We start from the raw sequence: 18,274 nt of genomic DNA, 5'->3' as shown, positions 1-18,274 counted from the left end.
TAAAACTGCACACTAAGCAACAAAAAAATGTGAAATCCAAGCAACTCACCTGGTCCAGATACACAAGACAGCCTCCCCCGCTGTCTGTCACCACACAGCATTAGCGCTATGCAAACACAAGTGAAACCACAAAGCCACAGACCTCAGCTTGATCTGAGTCTACACCAGACCGGCTCCTGCAAGGAGCAGCCAGCCTACCCTCATGCCCGTGGCTGACCTCCTGGTCCTGAAGGACCCTGGTAAAAATGACCCTCTAGTAAGTTCTTAGCATTTACTTGGCAGACAATCTGTTAAAAGGTGCCGCCAAAGACTTTAAGGCTTTCTATCAGAGTAAAGGGAATACAAAGGAAACTAGACAAGGAGCACCAACTATAACGTGTACACATGTGAATCATTCCTAGCAACTAAAAGCATGCATCCGAAAGTAAGGAATTCTGGGCTAGAGCAAGAGTACAGTGGGCAGGGTGCTTGCCGTGTCCCTGTCCCCCGCCTGGTTCTCCGAGTCCCACCAGTTGTGTGTGAACTGATTCCAGGACAGCACAACCAGAACATGTACATGCAGCACAGCTCTGAGTGTAACGCTTGGCCGGCGACCCCGATGAGTGTGTGAGCACAACTAAATGTGCGAGCACCACAGTTAGCAAGCATGTGGCCCTCCAGTCATCAAAAATGACAGTGCACATTGCGGGGGGTGGGGGGAACGGGACAGGACAGACACAGAAGCTATTTTGAAAGAAGTATCAGCTTAACTTGATGACAGCCCAGAACAGACTACGATTTTAAAAATGGGAATGTGAGTAATTATAATGATGGTGATAATACTGACGGAGAAGGGAACTCGGTTTAAAAGAACAGATCACAAACGCTGTCTGGTATCACGGCTTTAAATCTAGAGTGTGACAATCACGTAGAGATGTATGGAATCTCGTTGAAACACCCTGGAGTTGGCAAGGGTGGAGACAGGACGTCTCTCTGTCATGAAATCGTTTGTCTTAATCTTATTTTATTTATTTATTTTTTCTTTCTGGGTCACATCCAGCGATGCTCAGGGGACCGTATAGGATGCTGGGAATCAAACTCAGGTCAGCCGCGTGCAAGGCAAATGCCCTACCACTGTGCTATCGCTCCAGCCCTTACTCTTTATTTTTAAAATCTACTACTCTGTTTACTTTTAGGCGAACTCCTTGGTCATGTTAGGTCAGGAGTCATTCTTGGCTAACTGTCAAGAACCAGCAATTGATCTGTTGTTCCTCGGGCTCTACTGGCACTGTGGAAAAGGTGCTTGCTCTTCCCATAGGGGTCATATGTTCTGCACAGGCTGTAAGTGTATTGCCCAAAGTCTAAAACTGAAGTAATGAAAGGAGACACTAAGGAGACAGGGTCCCAACAGTACTATCAAGACCTCAAGGTCAAGCCAGGCCCAAGGTCAGCACAACACTGTAACTTCCCAGTTAACTGGAAAACGCTCGTTCCCTACTTTCTCTTTCAATCAGTTCGACTTATGCTTTTGTATCATATCCAAAAATGGTCCCAACTAATAGAACAAGGATAAAGCCACACAGCTTCTGGAGTCCTGAATCTTTCACTCCCTGAAGCTTAAGAACAGGGAGTGAAAATATTTGCTTTTCACCAACTGAGCAAAAAAGTCATCAAGCAATCAGCCTTAGATTTCTTGGGAAGTCTTGGCTTGAAGATGTACAGAAGATTCCACAGCGAAGTAACTGGAGTAGGAAACAAAGTCCAAATCTGCTTCTGGCCGCCACTTACTGTCAGACAGACGCCACTTCTAATCCCCGAGAAAAGGTATCGGTAGCATGGAAATGCACTATATTCTAGCACCACTGTCAAACTAACAATGCCCCCAGTACATTACAGCATTCAAGAAAGTTCTGCTTCTGCACAAGAATCCATCAGCCACCTTCCTCTTACTCATCAGGCATGCACACCAGCAAATGCAGTTCTCATTCCCTTTTCCTCCCAGCCCAAGAGAGAAGATTCATTCTTTATCTCAGTTGTTTTTGATCTTTTAATATCTGTGAACTTTCCCTGACCGGTGGTTGAAAACCACTACTCTATCTAACTTGGGACAAGACGGTTAATTTGGGGAAAACACCCTTGATTACTTACCCTTACTCTCAAAACACACTTCGAACATGTCATAATCTTCCGTGGTAAAGGCAAATTTCCCCTTGGTTGCATCCTCCTTAGAGTACAGAATATGGCCAGCAGAATCTGTGATCTATAACAGAAAAGCAAGGAAACGTCTAGAAACTGAAGAAACGGAAACACTGTAAGACAAAGCTGATTATTCTCATGTTGATAACTACATTTAGTTATTCCAGAGGTAGGAACTGGATTAGAAGATGAAACATGAGGGGCTGGAGCGAGAGCACAGTGGGTAGGGCGTTTGCCTTGCACGCAGCCAACCCAGGTTTGATTCCAGCATCCCATATGGTCCCCCCGAGCACTGCCAGGAGTGAGTGATTCCTGAGTGCACGAGCCAGGAGTAACCCCTGTGCATCACCGGGTGTGACCCAAACCCCCCTTCCCCAAAAAAAGAAGATGAAACATGATACGATAAATTTCATTCACTAAATTCATTCAAACAACCTTATGCACTGTAAGCTAAAATCCACTATGGCTATAGAAAGGTTAATACAGTTGCTTAAATTAAGTTTACCAACAAAAGCTCACTTTAGAGAATAAAGAACAGTACTGTTCTCTAGAAAATGATGACACAAATCTGAATGTTGATAATTATCTAAAGAATAGACCACAGAGATATACTAATACTTCTACAAAACAAATCTTGATAAGTAGACAGAAGAATAAAAAAGAAAACTCAAAACTAAGAAATCTATTTCTGCAAATTTCTTTTTTTTTTTTCTTTTTGGGTCACACCCAGTGATGCTCTGCGCTCAGGAATTACCCCTGGCGGTGCTCGGGAGACCATATGGGATGCTGGGAATCGAACCCGGGTCGGCTGCGTGCAAGGCAAACGCCCTACCCGCTATGCTATCACTCCAGCCCCCGATTTCTGCAAATTTCATGTTTATGTCAATGTCAAGAGGAGTGGGAGTTTGGGGGACCTCCTTATATAGAAGGCTGTGGGGAGCTGGAGCAATAGCACAGTGGACAGGGGGTTGCCTTGCACATAGCTGACCAGGGTTCAATCCCCGGCACCCCATATGTTCCCTGAGTCCACCAAGAGTGATCGCACGGGTTAGTGCTCTGGGAATGGACAAATTTGAGGGAGTTTTGTGTGGGGGCCACACCCGTTGGTTCTGGGACAGGGGATGGGAGGCCATGCAGTGGTGGGACTGAACTGGCAACGCTTTCATGCAAAGCAAGCACTCGGTCTCTGAGCTATCTCCCTGTGCAAATTTTCACCCACAGGACAAAACCAAAACCTAAGTGCCTAATATAACTGAACCAAACGGCCAGGATCAGTGTAGTGGGAGCTGAGGACAATGTGGCACACTGCCTCAGGGAGAAACTAATGACCGTGTAGTTTATCAGGTTTTTGAATCATTCTATTTTTCAAAAGATGCCAACATTTTCATATTTTCTTGTAGTCTATATTATTATTATTATTATTATTATTATTATTATTTTGCTTTTCTGGGTCACACCTGGCAATGCACAGGGGTTACTCCTGGCTCTGCACCCAGGAATTACTCCTGGCGGTGCTCAGGGGACCATATGGGATGCTGGGAATCGAACCCAGGTTGGCTGAGTGCAAGGCAAATGCCCTACCCGCTGTGCTACCACTCCAGCCCCTTGTCTACTAATTTTAAATCCTTAAAACTAACTGCATAGTCTGAAAAGGCATCTCAAGGCCAAATAAAGTAAATCTAGAGAACCAAGTTCTCCTGGACTACCAATTTTTGGTCTCAGCACAGAAAGAAGCCAATCAAAATTCATCAAGAAGTCACGGGGAGGACTGAGGTCCACGGATTTCTGGAGGCAATGCCCAGCAAGTAAGTAAGAGCAAAGGGAAGTATGAACTGATCTAAATTTTTGGTGCTGACACTGAGTGACTTGAAAGGATAAGAAGGTTAGAAATTAGGGCATCATCTTCACAATGATCCGAGACACCAGTCTCATTATCCCTACTTTACTGAAGAGTCAACTTCGTAACTTATCATTATTGGAGAGTTAATAAGTGAGTTTGTGGATCTGGCAAAGGCTAAAACTATATTCCTTCTACATTTCATAGTACTTCTCCCAAAAAGGAAAATCAGACTGAAGTGGAACTCAAGCCAAGGAAGACAGACAAAATCTTACGGGGTCTCAGAATCAGTGCAAGCCAGAAATCCTGTATGTCCTCTTGCATGAGATATAGATAGCACACTGCATTTTGCATCCTCCCCCTCAGAGGGCTGTGAAGCCAGCAGTAAACATATGCACGAAAACCTGAGAATTCCCAAAGCTGCCTTTTATGTGTGATTCTCTCTCTCTCTCTCTCTCTCTCTCTCTCTCTCTTTTTGCTTTTTTGGGTCACACCCAGCAATGCACAGGGGTTACTCCTGGCTCATGCACTCAGGAATTACTCCTGGCAGTGCTCGGGGGATCATACGGGATGCTGGGAATCGAACCCGGGTCGGCCGTGTGCAAGGCAAACGCCCCACCCGCTGTGCTATCACTGCGGCCCCCAATACTCTTTCTGAATCACTGAAACAAAATACTTAACATAGGACAGCTTTGAGCCTTGGATACCATACATATTACAGGTCAAAAAGGTGTGAGAATGAACCAACCCCTTAAGGACCGCACAGAAATCAGTGTGCTGTCATTCCTTCCCACCAGACACTCACCATGCCTTACTCCTGAGACCTAGTGTGCAAATGACTTTTTAAGAGATGCCACAACCAGCAGTGCTGGGGGTAGGCGCCAGTGTGGGTCAGCAGTGCTTAGGCCAATGCTTCTCAGGAGATGCCAGGCTTTCACCAGGAGTGCTGGGAATTGAGGGACCACGAGGAGTGGGATATTGAACTCAGGCCTTCTTCTGCCATTTAAGCCAGCATTTCCTAACCAGAGCCCTGTGGTACGGTACTGTGTCCAACAGCACTGAGACTAGGGGGCTAAGACAGTGTGTGCGTGTGTGTGCGCGTGTGTGTTGAGGGGGACAGTGTGCTATCACTCCAGCCCTTAAGGAATATCAAGTCATAAAATTTGTGTTATGACATCAAAGAACGGTGAGTAATAAACGTTTCTAGATAACACATTCTGAAGAAAAGCAAATGAATATTCACAACCTACAAAGAAGGAAAGAGCACAGGAAGGAACATGGTCAGGAGGCCACAGTTAAAAAAAAAAAGGTTAAAAAGAGGGTCTACAAATACTGACTTTAGCTATCTCCTGACCCCACAAAGATAACTACAAAGAGGAAGTTCAAGAAGATAAGGCAAAAATCTCTAATTCTATTTGCTTCCTATGAATAAAGTTGCAGACAATATAGAAATTCTCCCAGGCAAATCTGGGTAAGAATAAGCTTCTAGGATTGGAGAAACGGCACAGGAGGAAAAGCACTCGCCTTGCATGAGGAGACCGAGTTCAATCACCAGCAGCACATACTGTTCTCTAACCCCTACCAGGAGTGGTCCCAGAGCACAGAGCTAGCACCCGAGGTTCACTCTCTGTCTGGCCCTGAGCACTGCTTGGCAGGGGCACTCTCTCCCCCAGAAAGAAGCCTGCCACGTTTTTCTAAAGATTAATATAACCTATGCCTCTAACTGGTGTTCAGTGGGATCAAAACTGAATTGTCCTCTTCCACATTGCACGAAGGAACTACAATCAGGAAAGAATCACCTGCTTGGTTCTATGACGTCTGAAAAATATTACTAAAACTTATTCTAGGGCGAATACTAAAAATACAAGAGACTGAAGACAAAAGAATCACCAATAAATTGTCAGTGCATAGTAACACCCACCACTCCCCCCACATCTCTATACGTCTTTGACCTGTCTGGGGGTATTCTTTATCTTCTGGGTGTCTGAGACCCAGTCAAGGAGTTGGACAATAACCTTCAGGTTGGGTAAACCTGGATGGAATGTTGGGCATTTTAAAATGCTGAAATGGTTGTGAAAATCAGTGGATTTCCTATGTAGTTTAAGACTTTGCAGTTATTTATGAGCTAAACCTTAAGGTGGAAAATAAATCCCACCTAACCCCATCCCAAAATAGTCACATAACAGCGTAGCTAAAATAATCAGGGAAGAGAAAATTAGACCAAGCCCAGTGACTAGCCAGAGGTGGCTATCACTGTCACTGTCACCTCATTGCTCATTGATTTGCTCAAGTGGGTACCAGTAACGTCTCCATCGTGAGACTTGTTACTGTTTTTGGCATAATGGATACGCCGTGGGTAGCTTGCCGGGCTCTCCGAGAGGGGTGGAGGAACTGAACCCAGATCAGCCATATGCAAGGCAAACGCCCTGCCCGTTGTGCTATCACTCCAGCCCTTAAGGAATATCAAGTCATAAAATTTGTGTTATGACATCAAAGAACGGTGAGTAATAAACGTTTCTAGATAACACATTCTGAAGAAAAGCAAATAAATGTTCACAACCTACAAAGAGGGAAAGAGCTTTAATTATCTACGCAAAGGAGCTGATACCAAGGATATGTGAACGCTCACACTGAAACTGTCAACCAAGAGGAAATGTAGGTCACCGGGAAAGTGAATTCACCGAGAATGGATCTGCATTCAGCATTCGAGGCAGTGGCAAGACACGGGTACTGAAGCAGGTCCTGCTCCTCCAGGTACTATTCCTGACCACAACGGTCCAGATAAGAACTACCCTGCCTACTTCAAAAGGATCTTCAAGTAGTTTAGGCCCCAACAGGAGGCAAACCAAGTCATCAGGAATAAGAGTTCACCTAAAGGAGGAAACGGGTGCAACCTTCAACGATCTGCTCTAAGCAAATACAATCAATATTAAACCCAGCTGTTTTCTGAAAGCTAAGAATGAAAGAGAAACAAGCTGGGGTGTATATCACTGGTTTTCCGATGAAAGCTCACAAATTTATCTTCAGAAATAATTTCTGTGAACACAAAGGACAATTTATCAATAAGGGCCTTTCTGGCCTCTCCACATTTGGGGCCAGAGCAATATTACAGTAGTGGGGCATTTGTCCTGCACACAGCTGACCTGGGTTTGATCCCCGACATCCCCTGTGGTCTCCTGAGCATCGCCAGGAGTAATTCCTGAGTGCAGAGTCAGCGAGCGAGCGAGCAAGAGGGGGGTGGAGAGGGAGAGAGGGGGAAGGAGGGAGGGAGAGAGGGGGAAAGAGAAAGAGAACGAGAACTCTCCACTCTTTCTTTCTTTCTTTCTTTCTTTCTTTCTTTCTTTCTTTCTTTCTTTCTTTCTTTCTTTCTTTCTTTCTTTCTTTCTTTCTTTCTTTCTTTCTTTCTTTCTTTCTTTCTTTCTTTCTTTCTTTCTTTCTTTCTTTCTTTCTTTCTTTCTTTCTTTCTTTCTTTCTTTCTTTCTTTTGCTTTTAGGCTCATACCTGGCCATGCACAGGGGTTACTCCTGGCTCTGCACTCAGGAATTACTCCTGGCGGTGCTCAGGGGACCATATGGGATGCTGGATTTGAACCCGGGTGGGCCGCGTGCAAGGCAAACGCCCTACCCGCTGTGCTATCACTCCAGCCCCCAAGAAAACTCTCCACATTTAACCACAGCCTTGCTGAAGATCTTAAGACAAAGACAGTTCCGATGAGCGCTTTCTGAAACCCTTTGGGATGGCCCGTCTGACCTACACAGAGTTGAGTCCTACTTGGACTCAAGACCCCTGTACCCTGCGGCATGATGACTTCTCTCCCTGTTCCAGTGCCCTTCTTGCTTGCTGCTCACAAAATCCTGTCCTTCTGAGATTACAAGAAGGCTGGAGCTACTCTCGGTCAATTGCTGCTACTACAACAGTGATTTTGAATTCCAGGAAAGATGCTTTTAAAAAAACTACTCTGGGATGGAGCCAGAGAGACAGTTCAGTGGATAAGGCCAGTGTGTAAGACATTTGCCTAGCACAAAGCTGACCCAGGTTCGATCCCTGGCACCCCATCTAGTTCCCAATGTTCACCAGAGGTGATCCCTGAGCACAGAGCCAGGATTAAGCCCTGAGCACCGCTGGGAGTAGCAAGGGAGAGAGGAGCTTTGCATGCTGCCTACTCTGGAAAACAGAGAGTGATGCAAATAGGTTGCAGCGCATGCTTTGTAGGAAGCGCGGGTTCCATCCTCTGCACAGCACAGTCCCTGAGCACTGAGCCGGAGTAGCTGCAACGACGGCCAAGTGGGGCTCAAATCAAACAAAACTCAAACCACCACCCAAATCTTGATTTCTAACATCATTTCTCCAAGTAATAGGGTTCCTTGAAACAGTCTGACTAGTACTAGGATTGGGTGAGAAGTCCACAAGATGAGTCTGGATCACCTTCCTGCACCAGAAAGAAAGTGCTCAACAACAAAATAAAAACTCAAGACTAGGACTACTTCCCTACTTTGCCCACAATTCTGAAAATTCTGAAGATTTCTTTCTTGCTTTCTCTGTTTGCTCCACCCCCACCCCCCACTTAGCAAAACCAAACACATTTTCTCTCTCTCTCTCTCTCTCTCTCTCTCTCTCTCTGTCTCTCTCTCTCTCTGTCTCTCTCCACCCCCCCTTCCAGATTCTCAAATGTGCAGTAAGCTGCACGTCCAAAGCGAACGCTTTCACATGAATTTTATAAGGTTTATACATATGCATGTGATCCAGGGTAGAGGTGGCAGGTCTAAATGGTCACAAATCACACTTTGCTTTTATTTGCTGAATCAGCTTCACACCCAACTAGTCCAAAACTTTGTTAAAACAAAACAAAGGGGGCTGGAGTGATAGTACATACAGCGGTTAGGGTGTCTGCCTTGCAAACAGCAGACCTGGGTTTGATTCCCAGCATCCCATATGGTCCCCTGAGCACCACCAGGGGTACTTCCTGAGTGCAGAGCCAGGAGTAACCCCTGAGCATCACCGGGTGTGACCCAAAAAGCCAAAAAAAAAAAAAAAAGGGTACAGAGATAGCTAGTAGGCTGAGTGCATGCTTTTGGTGCAGGAGGCCCAGGTTCAACTGGCAGCAATGCACAGTACCCAGGGCACGGGGCCAGGAGTAAGGAGTAGTCTAGCAGAGAGACCTGATCTACCTGCCTGATGTTACCTCAAAACCACATCCAAAAAGCCACGTCTTTTCCATAAATGCTGCCATAGCAGCAGCAGTCAGTCAGACAGTGACTTCAGTGTAGCTCGTGAAAATCTGGAGATAGAACTTTCTACAAATAGGCTCAAACCTGCACTGTCTTCCTCAGGTTTATGATGAGTCTGTGCTGTAATAGTGATTTACCACGTGCACATATTTTAAGAATAACCATGCCCCTTGTAGCTTCAGAACCAAGGAATTTAGAAAGGAGGCACTCAGAGAAGATACATTAAGTAAAAGAAACTGAAATGGAAACTTCTTTTTCACTCTTTCAGTGATAAACACAGTTAGACAATTTAAGTTTCATCTAGTCAAACCTAGGAGTGTGTTCAAATCACAGTTATGAACACCAGCTCTGAAACCTTGGGTATGTTCCTATCTCTCTTCATGAAACTATCATGAGAAATAAATTTAATGACCTCGGAAGGAAAACTGCCACGATCAGTGTCAGACACACAGAAGCACTAAACAAATGTTAAGTGAGTGTCTATTATTAACATTAGTAACGGGTAATTCTGAATTTGTACACATTCAGGTCACTAACAGTATTTCCAAATTAACAGCACTAATGAATGACAAACGACACAAAGTAGACCGCAGCAATTAGCCAATGAATGTTTAGGGCACAAATGACCAATATACAGAAACAGACAAACTCTCAAGGAAGCAGCAAATTTCAAAAACCCAATGTACAAACAATGCCTAGCAGAGCAGGTAGACACTAAAACCTTTTCAACGCTAACAAGGACAGCAAAAATCCTGTTTGTATTTTTAACCTAAAAATACACAAAAGGACCCTACAGGAGGTGCAAAGAAGAAAGAATTGTGAGCCTTTCTGCTTCATTTATAGTTCACAAATGAATCTCTTTTGTCTAGAGGACACACCTGGCAGTGCTCAGGGGACCACATGAGCCAGTGATCAAACCTGGGCCTCCCGCATGCAAAGCATTCCCAACCAGCCTTTAGTGCTATCCCTCCCTTCACAAGTGAATAAGGCATGGGGTTTACTGTAAAATACTGTAAAAAGCAGAAAGGGGCCAAAGAAACAATATAGGGATTAAGGCTCTTGTCTTGCATATAGCTAATCCCAGTTCAATCCCTGGCACTACATGGTCCTTGAATACCAGTGAGAGACACCCCAAGCAGAGAACCGGGGAGTTCTTGGCACTGCATATAGGGTGTGGCCCAAAACCAACCAAACAGGAGGGTGGGGGGGGGAAATCACAGGGGCTGGAGAGATAATACAGTGAGTAGGGCACTTGTCTTGCACGTGGCAAACCAGGGAAGGAAGGAAGGAAGGAAGGAAGGGAGGGAGGGAGGGAGGGAGGGAGGGAAGGAAAGAAAGAGAAAAGGAAAGAACAGAACAGCACAGAAAGAACACCAAATCTGAGTCGATAAGAGGTTCAGCACAGAGTACAAACCTTGCATGTGTGAGACCCTGGGTTCAATCCCCGGTATGAAAACAAACCACCATTAGAGATATTACGGTAGCTTCGTATTTTATTTATTTTTGTTTTTGTCACATCTGGCAATACTCTTGGCTCTTCACTAAGGAATTACTCCTGGAGGTGCTGCTTGGGGAATCATAGGGGATGCTGGAAATTCAAACCAGTCAGCTGCATGCAAGGCAAGTGTACTACCTGCTATACTATCTCTCCAGCCACTGAAGTTTTATATTCAAAAAAAGTATTAGAAATACCTTCCAAAGGTTCTACAAACTGAGAACTAGTCTCCAGTAAGAAGCTTACGGTGGTGGAGGTGGAGGCGGGCGGCACTGGACAGTGGGAGCAGCAAGTGGACACTGGTGGAAGGTGCAGAATATGGTAAGCAAGGAACCCTACCATTAAGAGTACTGTAGATCATGATGCCTACAATTTTGTTAAAGATTAAAGATTTGTACAAGTCACCACAGTTCTCAATCAACAGGATGTAGCTAAGCAGCAGAATACTTGTCATTGCAACCCTGGGTTCAATTACTGACACCCTCCCCACCCCCATCCCCAAAATGATGGTCAAACATGAGAACAAGGAGAATGTTGGTAGACTAGAATCTAGAATCTCAATTTAGTGGACATTAAATGAATTTAACCAGATCTTTCAAGAGCAAGTACCATGTCTATCAACTGCACCCCTGAAGCCAAAGTATCACCTCGAGATTTTGCCCAAAATAAAGTCAAGCTTAGAAAGACCCACAGACATCATTCATCAACACTAATTTCTTTCTTTCTTTTTTTTTTTTTTATCAAATTTCCAGCACATTCAGCAATAACGAGAGCACAGCACAGAAGTATTGCTTAAGCTGAAATGTGATTAAAGCAGCTGGGGAATTCTTTATGTAGAAGTGTTGAAAACTAGACATGGGAAATTTCCAGACACTGGCATGATGAAGGGTAGATGCTCTCTTCCTGCTGCTATCAGCATCTGCTACATTAACTTAACATCTTAACATAGGCAATACGTCATGTTGGGGTGGAGTGGGGTGGGAGAGGGAGGGCGAAGAAAAAGGGAGAAGGAGAGAGGCAGGGAGGGGAATGAGAATGAAAGGCCAGTTGCTGCCCGAACAATACTTGCTGCGGGGGTGAAGCCAGATCAAATGTTTTTTTTCATACTGTTCCAAAGTTATTTACGGTAAAAAGCCTTCAGCGTGATCCTTAGAGGCACAAGTAAGGCCTTGTTCTTTCTTAACAACTGGCCCCTTGATTTCCCACACGTTACGCTCAACAATGAGGTTGGGGGCACAGGATAAAGCAGATGACATCAACCTCCCTCGAGTCAGAGGCTTGTTTGGAAGCCCAAGTTCTGGTCGGAGGCCAGCTGGCTGGCCTCACAGAGGACTCTACTGTCCGGGCTGCCAGGCCGCATATGCATAAGCGGGCAGCGGCTCCGGATCAACCAGCAGTCAGCAATTCACACGAGCACCGGCACAGAGGACCATACACCCCACTAGATTACTTTCCTAAATCTGTTCCATTTTCCTGGAAACTTGACTCAGTCTTCAAGTCATCAAACTCTAAGCAGACCCTTCCCCCTTCTATCAATTCAAAATAGGGCCGGGTTTAATCCCAGGCTCCACAAGAAAAGAAAGAAAGAAAGAAAGAAAGAAAGAAAGAAAGAAAGAAAGAAAGAAAGAAAGAAAGAAAGAAAGAAAGAAAGAAAGAAAGAAAGAAAGAAAGAAAGAAAGAAAGAAAGAAAGAAAGAAAGAAAGAAAGAAAGAAAGAAAGAAAGAAAGAAAGAAAGAAAGAAAATAAGAAAAGAGAAGAAAGAAAAAAGAAATTACTACTGTTACGCTACACTTTCCTTTCTGCTGCTGATAACCTTTTTCTGTCACAATCACAATTTTCTCCTTTTAATATATATATATATATATTCTCTTTCTATAAATCTATTTTCAAAATAAGTTATAAAGGGGCTGGAGAGATAGCACAGCGGGTAGGGCGTTTGCCTTGCACGCGGCCGACCCGGGTTCAAATCCCAGCATCCCATATGGTCCTCTGAGCATGGCCAGGGGTAATTCCTGAGTGCAGAGCCAGGAGTAACCCCTGTGCATTGCCAGGTGTGACCCAAAAAGCAAAATAATAATAATAATAATAAGTTATAGAAACGGTCCTTAGGTTCCAAAATGGTCCTTAGGCAAAAACTTACACCCTAAAATTATTCACACTGTAATTTTCACTATATGCAAACCTTCTGAATGATATATTTATTATTTATTATGCTACCCTTTTTTCTTATGGGCTTTTTTTTTTTTTTTGGCTTAATGGTGCCAGGTACTGAACCCAGGTTCTCACACATGCAAAGCAAAGCAAGTGTTTTATCCCTGAGCCACATCCCCGGCTCCTTGTTTTCTTGTGAGGACCATCGTGGCAGTGCTGGGTTGTGGAAAGATTACACAGCACTGGGTGGGGCAGAACCCAGGGCCTGTGTGTGCCACCACTTGAGCCACATCCCCAGTTGGGTAGCTTGCAATTCAGAATCAACACAGCTGAGGTTCTGAGAGTTCACAACAGCATTTTACTACAGACTTGAAGTAATGAGGAATCTTCTCTACTATGATGGAGTTGTTCGCTTCAATTCTGTATAGCAAGTTCTTTAAATCTGTTACTATTTAACCTGGCATAGCCACACTCCCCCCCACCCTCCTGAGGGTGGGGGTTTACTCCTGGCTCTGAGCACAGAGATCGCTCCTGAGGGGGCTTAGGGGAACAGAGGGGATACCAGGGATGGAATCCTAGTAGGCCACATGCAAGGCACATGCTTTACCCACTGTACCCCAACTCCTAGCTGTGAGTTTCCAAGAAAAGGCGCGCGGGCACACAGGACTCGAGCGTTTGGTGGCCGAGAGCCACCTCCCCAGGCTGGACGACAGGGAAGGGTAGAGGATTGGGGAACAGAGACACAGAAACAGGGCCCCAGGCGGGTCAGTAGACTAATTATTTCTCTCTCTTCCCCAGCTAGTCCCATCTCTCCCCTTGCGGTGCAGTCGTTGTCGTCATTTTAATTTTTTTTTTTTTTTTTGCTTTTTGGGTCACACCCGGCGATGTACAGGGGTCACTCCTGGCTTTGCACTGAGAAATTACCCCTGGCAGTGCTCAGGGGACCATATGGGATGCTGGGAATCGAACCTAGTTGGCCGCGCGCAAGGCCAATGCCCTCCCTGCTGTGCTATCGCTCCAGCCCCATGCTGTCATCATCGTTTTGGTCGTAGTGGCTGTCATCGTGGTTCCCTCATCCTGGTCTCCTTGCAGGCCAGAAAGTCCTCTACTTCGTTTTCTCTTCTTCCTAGTCTAGTCGCAGTCATGGTCCTCTGCTAGTTAGTCCTCCTACTCGTGTCTTCAAAGCCCCAAAGTCTCCAGTCTCAGCTCTCCTCGTCTTCAACGTCTCGTCATCGACTTTCTAGTCCTCACAGACACTCTAGTCCTCAATGTCTAGTGCCCTCCTACCCCTTACGGCATAGTTATATAGAAATCATGAAAGGCGGAGGTACAAAGTGGGGTTGAGCATTAACACAGCAACAAAGAGATGTAAAGCCACTCCTTCAGGAGACTAACTCAAGGGCAAAATCTCCTCTGAGGGTTCAGCACTCCAGATTACTAGGAGACCCGCTCAAGGGCGGGATTCCATCCAGGGTGTATTGCTTTCTCCTTTCCTCAGCTACTATTTAAATAATCATAGTAATTTTACTTACAATATTTCTAGTCATTTTGTATGAACACAGTAAGAGATATAGTAAGCTAAAAGGTTGGCTCTTCCTGGGGACATCTCGCTATATATTCCATACCACAGTCCAGGCCAGGTTAGTTTTTCCTAACCCCAGCAAGATCCTTATTCCAGTTACTTCTTTTTGGGTCATGACAGAGTTTGTCCATGACCGTGCTCCTAACTAATAGTTAAGTATTATGGTGCTTGGCCTGGCCCATTTCGATGTCAGGGTGCTTCACAGCTTGCCCTGGGTCCATCCAGTCCCTCGTCAGGACCCTGCTGTTAGGGTGCTAGGAACTAAGGGCAACTGAGGCTCAAGTCAAGTAAATATGGATGGTCAGAAGTAAATATTATTTTGGAGTCAGTTAACTCCCGTGTTACAAAGCATAGCATGAACTGTCTTCCTGTGTCTATACAAAAAGGACATTGCTGAACCATGCAAATGACATAAACAAAAGAGAAAAGCAATATAGGATTATTAGTGCTTGGTGGAATTGGGAGTTGTGTGAGTAGCTCAATGAACCTTAAGCTCCCTGCAGGACAAGCAAGGACAACCCACTGTTATCCCACACCTCACTTGTGGAGTAGGAAAAGGCGGAATGGGGTAGACTTAACTGGAAATCTCAACATGAAAAGAAATCATCAGAACCCTGAAGCAGGAGTGTTTGCAGCAAGCAGCATTCCTTGTTCCTCCACTCCCCTCTCCCAGGCCACTCACACACCTGGACTCCCCCACTTATTCCCCGTGCCCTCCCTACTGCTTCTATTTTCAGCACAGTACTTAACCAACAGAATAGGTGTGTATTTTTTTATTAAAAAAATTTTTTTTTGGAGACTCACAAAAGACTCTTGGAACAGAGCAGCTCGCTGCAGAGATGTCTCCAGACCTGGCACCAAGGCCGAGTTTACCGGGGCGCCTCAGACGGGGGCAGGAGTTGTCCCTCTGCCTGCCCAAAGAAACCTCAGCCGCTGCCAACCTTATAGCTGATCTTCACAGGCCCCCACGCAAGAGAATGAATCTGCTGAAAAACCCTGGTATTCGGGACCAGTGACTGAAAACTCCAGGCCTCAAGGAGCCGGGAATGGACTGCTCCTCCCCATCTCCCCATCCTTCCGGGGGGCCCTGGCTGTCATGCCCACACACCGCCTCTAGGTGCCATTTAAGCGCACTAATTGACCATGACCCAGAGACCCTACAAATGAATCTCAGAACCGAGCAGCTCACTGCACAGATGGCTCTGGATTTAAACTCTATTTAAAGTTTTAGAATTCCAGGATTGTGCAGCTGCTTTCGAGGTCATGTGGCATCTCATACTATTTTTTTCCCCTTTTTTGTTGAATCACTATAAGATACTCTTTTTTTTTTATCACACCCGGCGATGCACAGGGGTTACTCCTGGCTCTGCACTCAGGAATTACCCCTGGTGGTGGTCAGGGGACCATATGGGATGCTAGGAATCAAACCCGGGTAAGCCGAGCGCAAGGCAAACGCCCTACCCGCTGTGCTATCACTCCAGCACCACTATGAGATACTCTTACAGACATCTCATACTATTCATAAGAAGCAATACAAAATAAAATTATCTAGCATCTGCCTGTGAGGCAGGCTTGAGTGGTAGTGGGAAAATTAGAAATAATGGTGGTGGGAAGGTGTAATGATAGTGGGATGGGTGTTGAAATATTGAATGTAATCAATTATTGTGAACAATTTTACAAAAATAAAATTTTTTAAAATTAAAAAAATTTGTTTTGGGTTCTGGTACCACCCTATTGTGCTCAAGGCTGACACCTAGCTCTGTATTAGGGATCACTTCTGGCTGTGCTCAGGGACCATATGGGATGCCGAGGATTAAGCCTGTATCAGCCACATGTAAAGCAAGTGCCTTACCCACTGTATTATCTCTCTGGCCCCCAGATCTTGTTGTTTATCTCTATATTCCCCAGTAAGAGCTGCATATACAAAACATTAAATTATTTACTGAATATAAGAGAGAATCAAACAAAATACTCATATCTTCTCATTAAAATATTTCTCATATTGGGACAGTAGACTCAGATTCTCCATTTAATTTTCACTCAATGACCCAATGAAGAAAAGCACATCAACAACTACGGTCTACCATTAAAAAGCCAGGCACAATCCCTAACCCATTTAACTAGTCCTAACAGGTCTATAAAAACTAGCATTCCATCTTGCAGATAAAGCAGACAAAGTAAGAGTTAAATAATTTTTCCAACACCATATACCCTGTATATAAAGGAACTGTTAGATTTTCAATCCAAAACTGTCTCACACCATACCCAAGCTCTTTCTACATTACATGGCTTCTCAGTAAGACTAATATATTTAATTTAGAGACCAGAAAGATGGTACAGTGGGTAGGGAGCTTGCTTTGCACATGGTCAACCAAATACAATTCCGAGCACCCCGTTTGGTCCTCCCTAGCACAGACAGGAATGATGCCCGAGTGCAGAGCTAGGATTAAGCCCTGAGGATGACAACAAACCAAATAAAAGCATATTTAATTCAATTGTACAACAGCATGTATACAGTACATTAAACTGAAGACTCAAAATTTCATAGGACATTAAGGAGTTCACTAAGCATCGTATTATGAGAAAAGTTTACCTATCAGGCAGAATATAAAGTAAGTACAAAGGAGTTGAGACAAATATTTTTCCTGCTCAGAGAACACTATATTCAAAGAACAGCGAGATGTTCAGGACGGCTTGAGTGGAGTAGTAGGAAAAGGAGAAAACTAGGAGGGTGGGAGATAGCTGAGCAGCTGGTGCTCATGCGGTGCACGCAGATCAGAGTCTGATCCCTCACGTCACAGGGTGATCCGAGCACTGCCGGCACTGACTCCTGAGCACTGAGTCAGTAGTAGTCCGTAAGCACTCCTGAGTGTGGCCCAAAGATACAAAGTACAGGAGGGAATGTGAGGGGAGAGGGATGCTAAGAAACTGTGCCTTCATTTTGTCCCTTCATTCCTCATGCTGCAATCCTACTGCGAGCATCTACTACACACGGCTACCAAGGATAAACGGACAGTCTCTCTCCAGGACTATCTGAGATGAATACACAACCACAGCAGAAATGCAGAACAGACTTACACAATATACATTAAGGTCCTCCAAGACAGAAAGATGTCTTAGATAGGACAAGCGAAGCACACATTCAAAGATCCTTTTAAGAACTGCCTCTTTTGGGACTGGAGTGAACTATGCTGAACATCACCAGGTGTGACCCCCAAAGCAAAATACTAATAACATCTTAAAAAAAAACAAACAAACTGCCTCTTTTAGGGCTGGCGTGATAGTACAGTGGGTAGGGTGTTTGCTTTGCACGGGGCCAACCCGGGTACAATCCCCTGAGTCCCGTATGGTCCCCCGAGCACCGCCAGGAGTTAACTCTTGAGTGCAAAGCCAGGAGTAGCCCCTGAGCATCGCAAAAAATAGCATTTGCTATTTGCTACCCAAATAGCAAAAAAACAAAAAAACTGCCTCTTTTAGAAGAACTAGAACATCCATCAGACCAGATTTTTGCACTACTGAGAATTCTCCTCCTAACCGCAATCCAAACCGTCACTGCTTGGCCCTAGGTGTGCACATGACATAAGAGAAAACAACGATGATTCCAAAACCTAGAATGTGGCCTGACATACAAAAAAGCAGCTGGTCTAATCAGACTCCTGGATTCAAGAGTCTGAGAAGATGCACAGAAAGAATCCTCGACGCAGTGTCGGGGCTGCGAGTGGTCAGAATTCAAGCGCATCTAAGTGAACACCCACTATGAAGAAGGCTGCAAACTCTACAACAGGCTGCTCCAGTGCACGGAGTGT

The 18,274-nt window shown here is 44.9% G+C and overlaps 1 protein-coding gene across 1 annotated transcript in view; it reads right to left on the bottom strand.

The window, feature by feature from the left end:
• The window catches only part of TMED10 (transmembrane p24 trafficking protein 10), a 47,460-nt gene that overhangs the window by 19,776 nt on the left and 9,410 nt on the right, over positions 1–18,274 (bottom strand). The window contains exon 2 of the mRNA XM_004610217.2: positions 2,128–2,239. Coding sequence (XP_004610274.1) covers positions 2,128–2,239 — 112 coding nt within the window. The remainder of the gene's footprint in view (positions 1–2,127; positions 2,240–18,274) is intronic.

This window comes from Sorex araneus, chromosome 3 (assembly GCF_027595985.1).
Source record: "Sorex araneus isolate mSorAra2 chromosome 3, mSorAra2.pri, whole genome shotgun sequence".
In the NCBI taxonomy this organism is placed as follows: domain Eukaryota; kingdom Metazoa; phylum Chordata; class Mammalia; order Eulipotyphla; family Soricidae; genus Sorex; species Sorex araneus.
The sequence above is the reverse complement of the archived record's forward strand: the minus strand, read 5'-3'. Positions and strand labels throughout refer to the sequence as shown.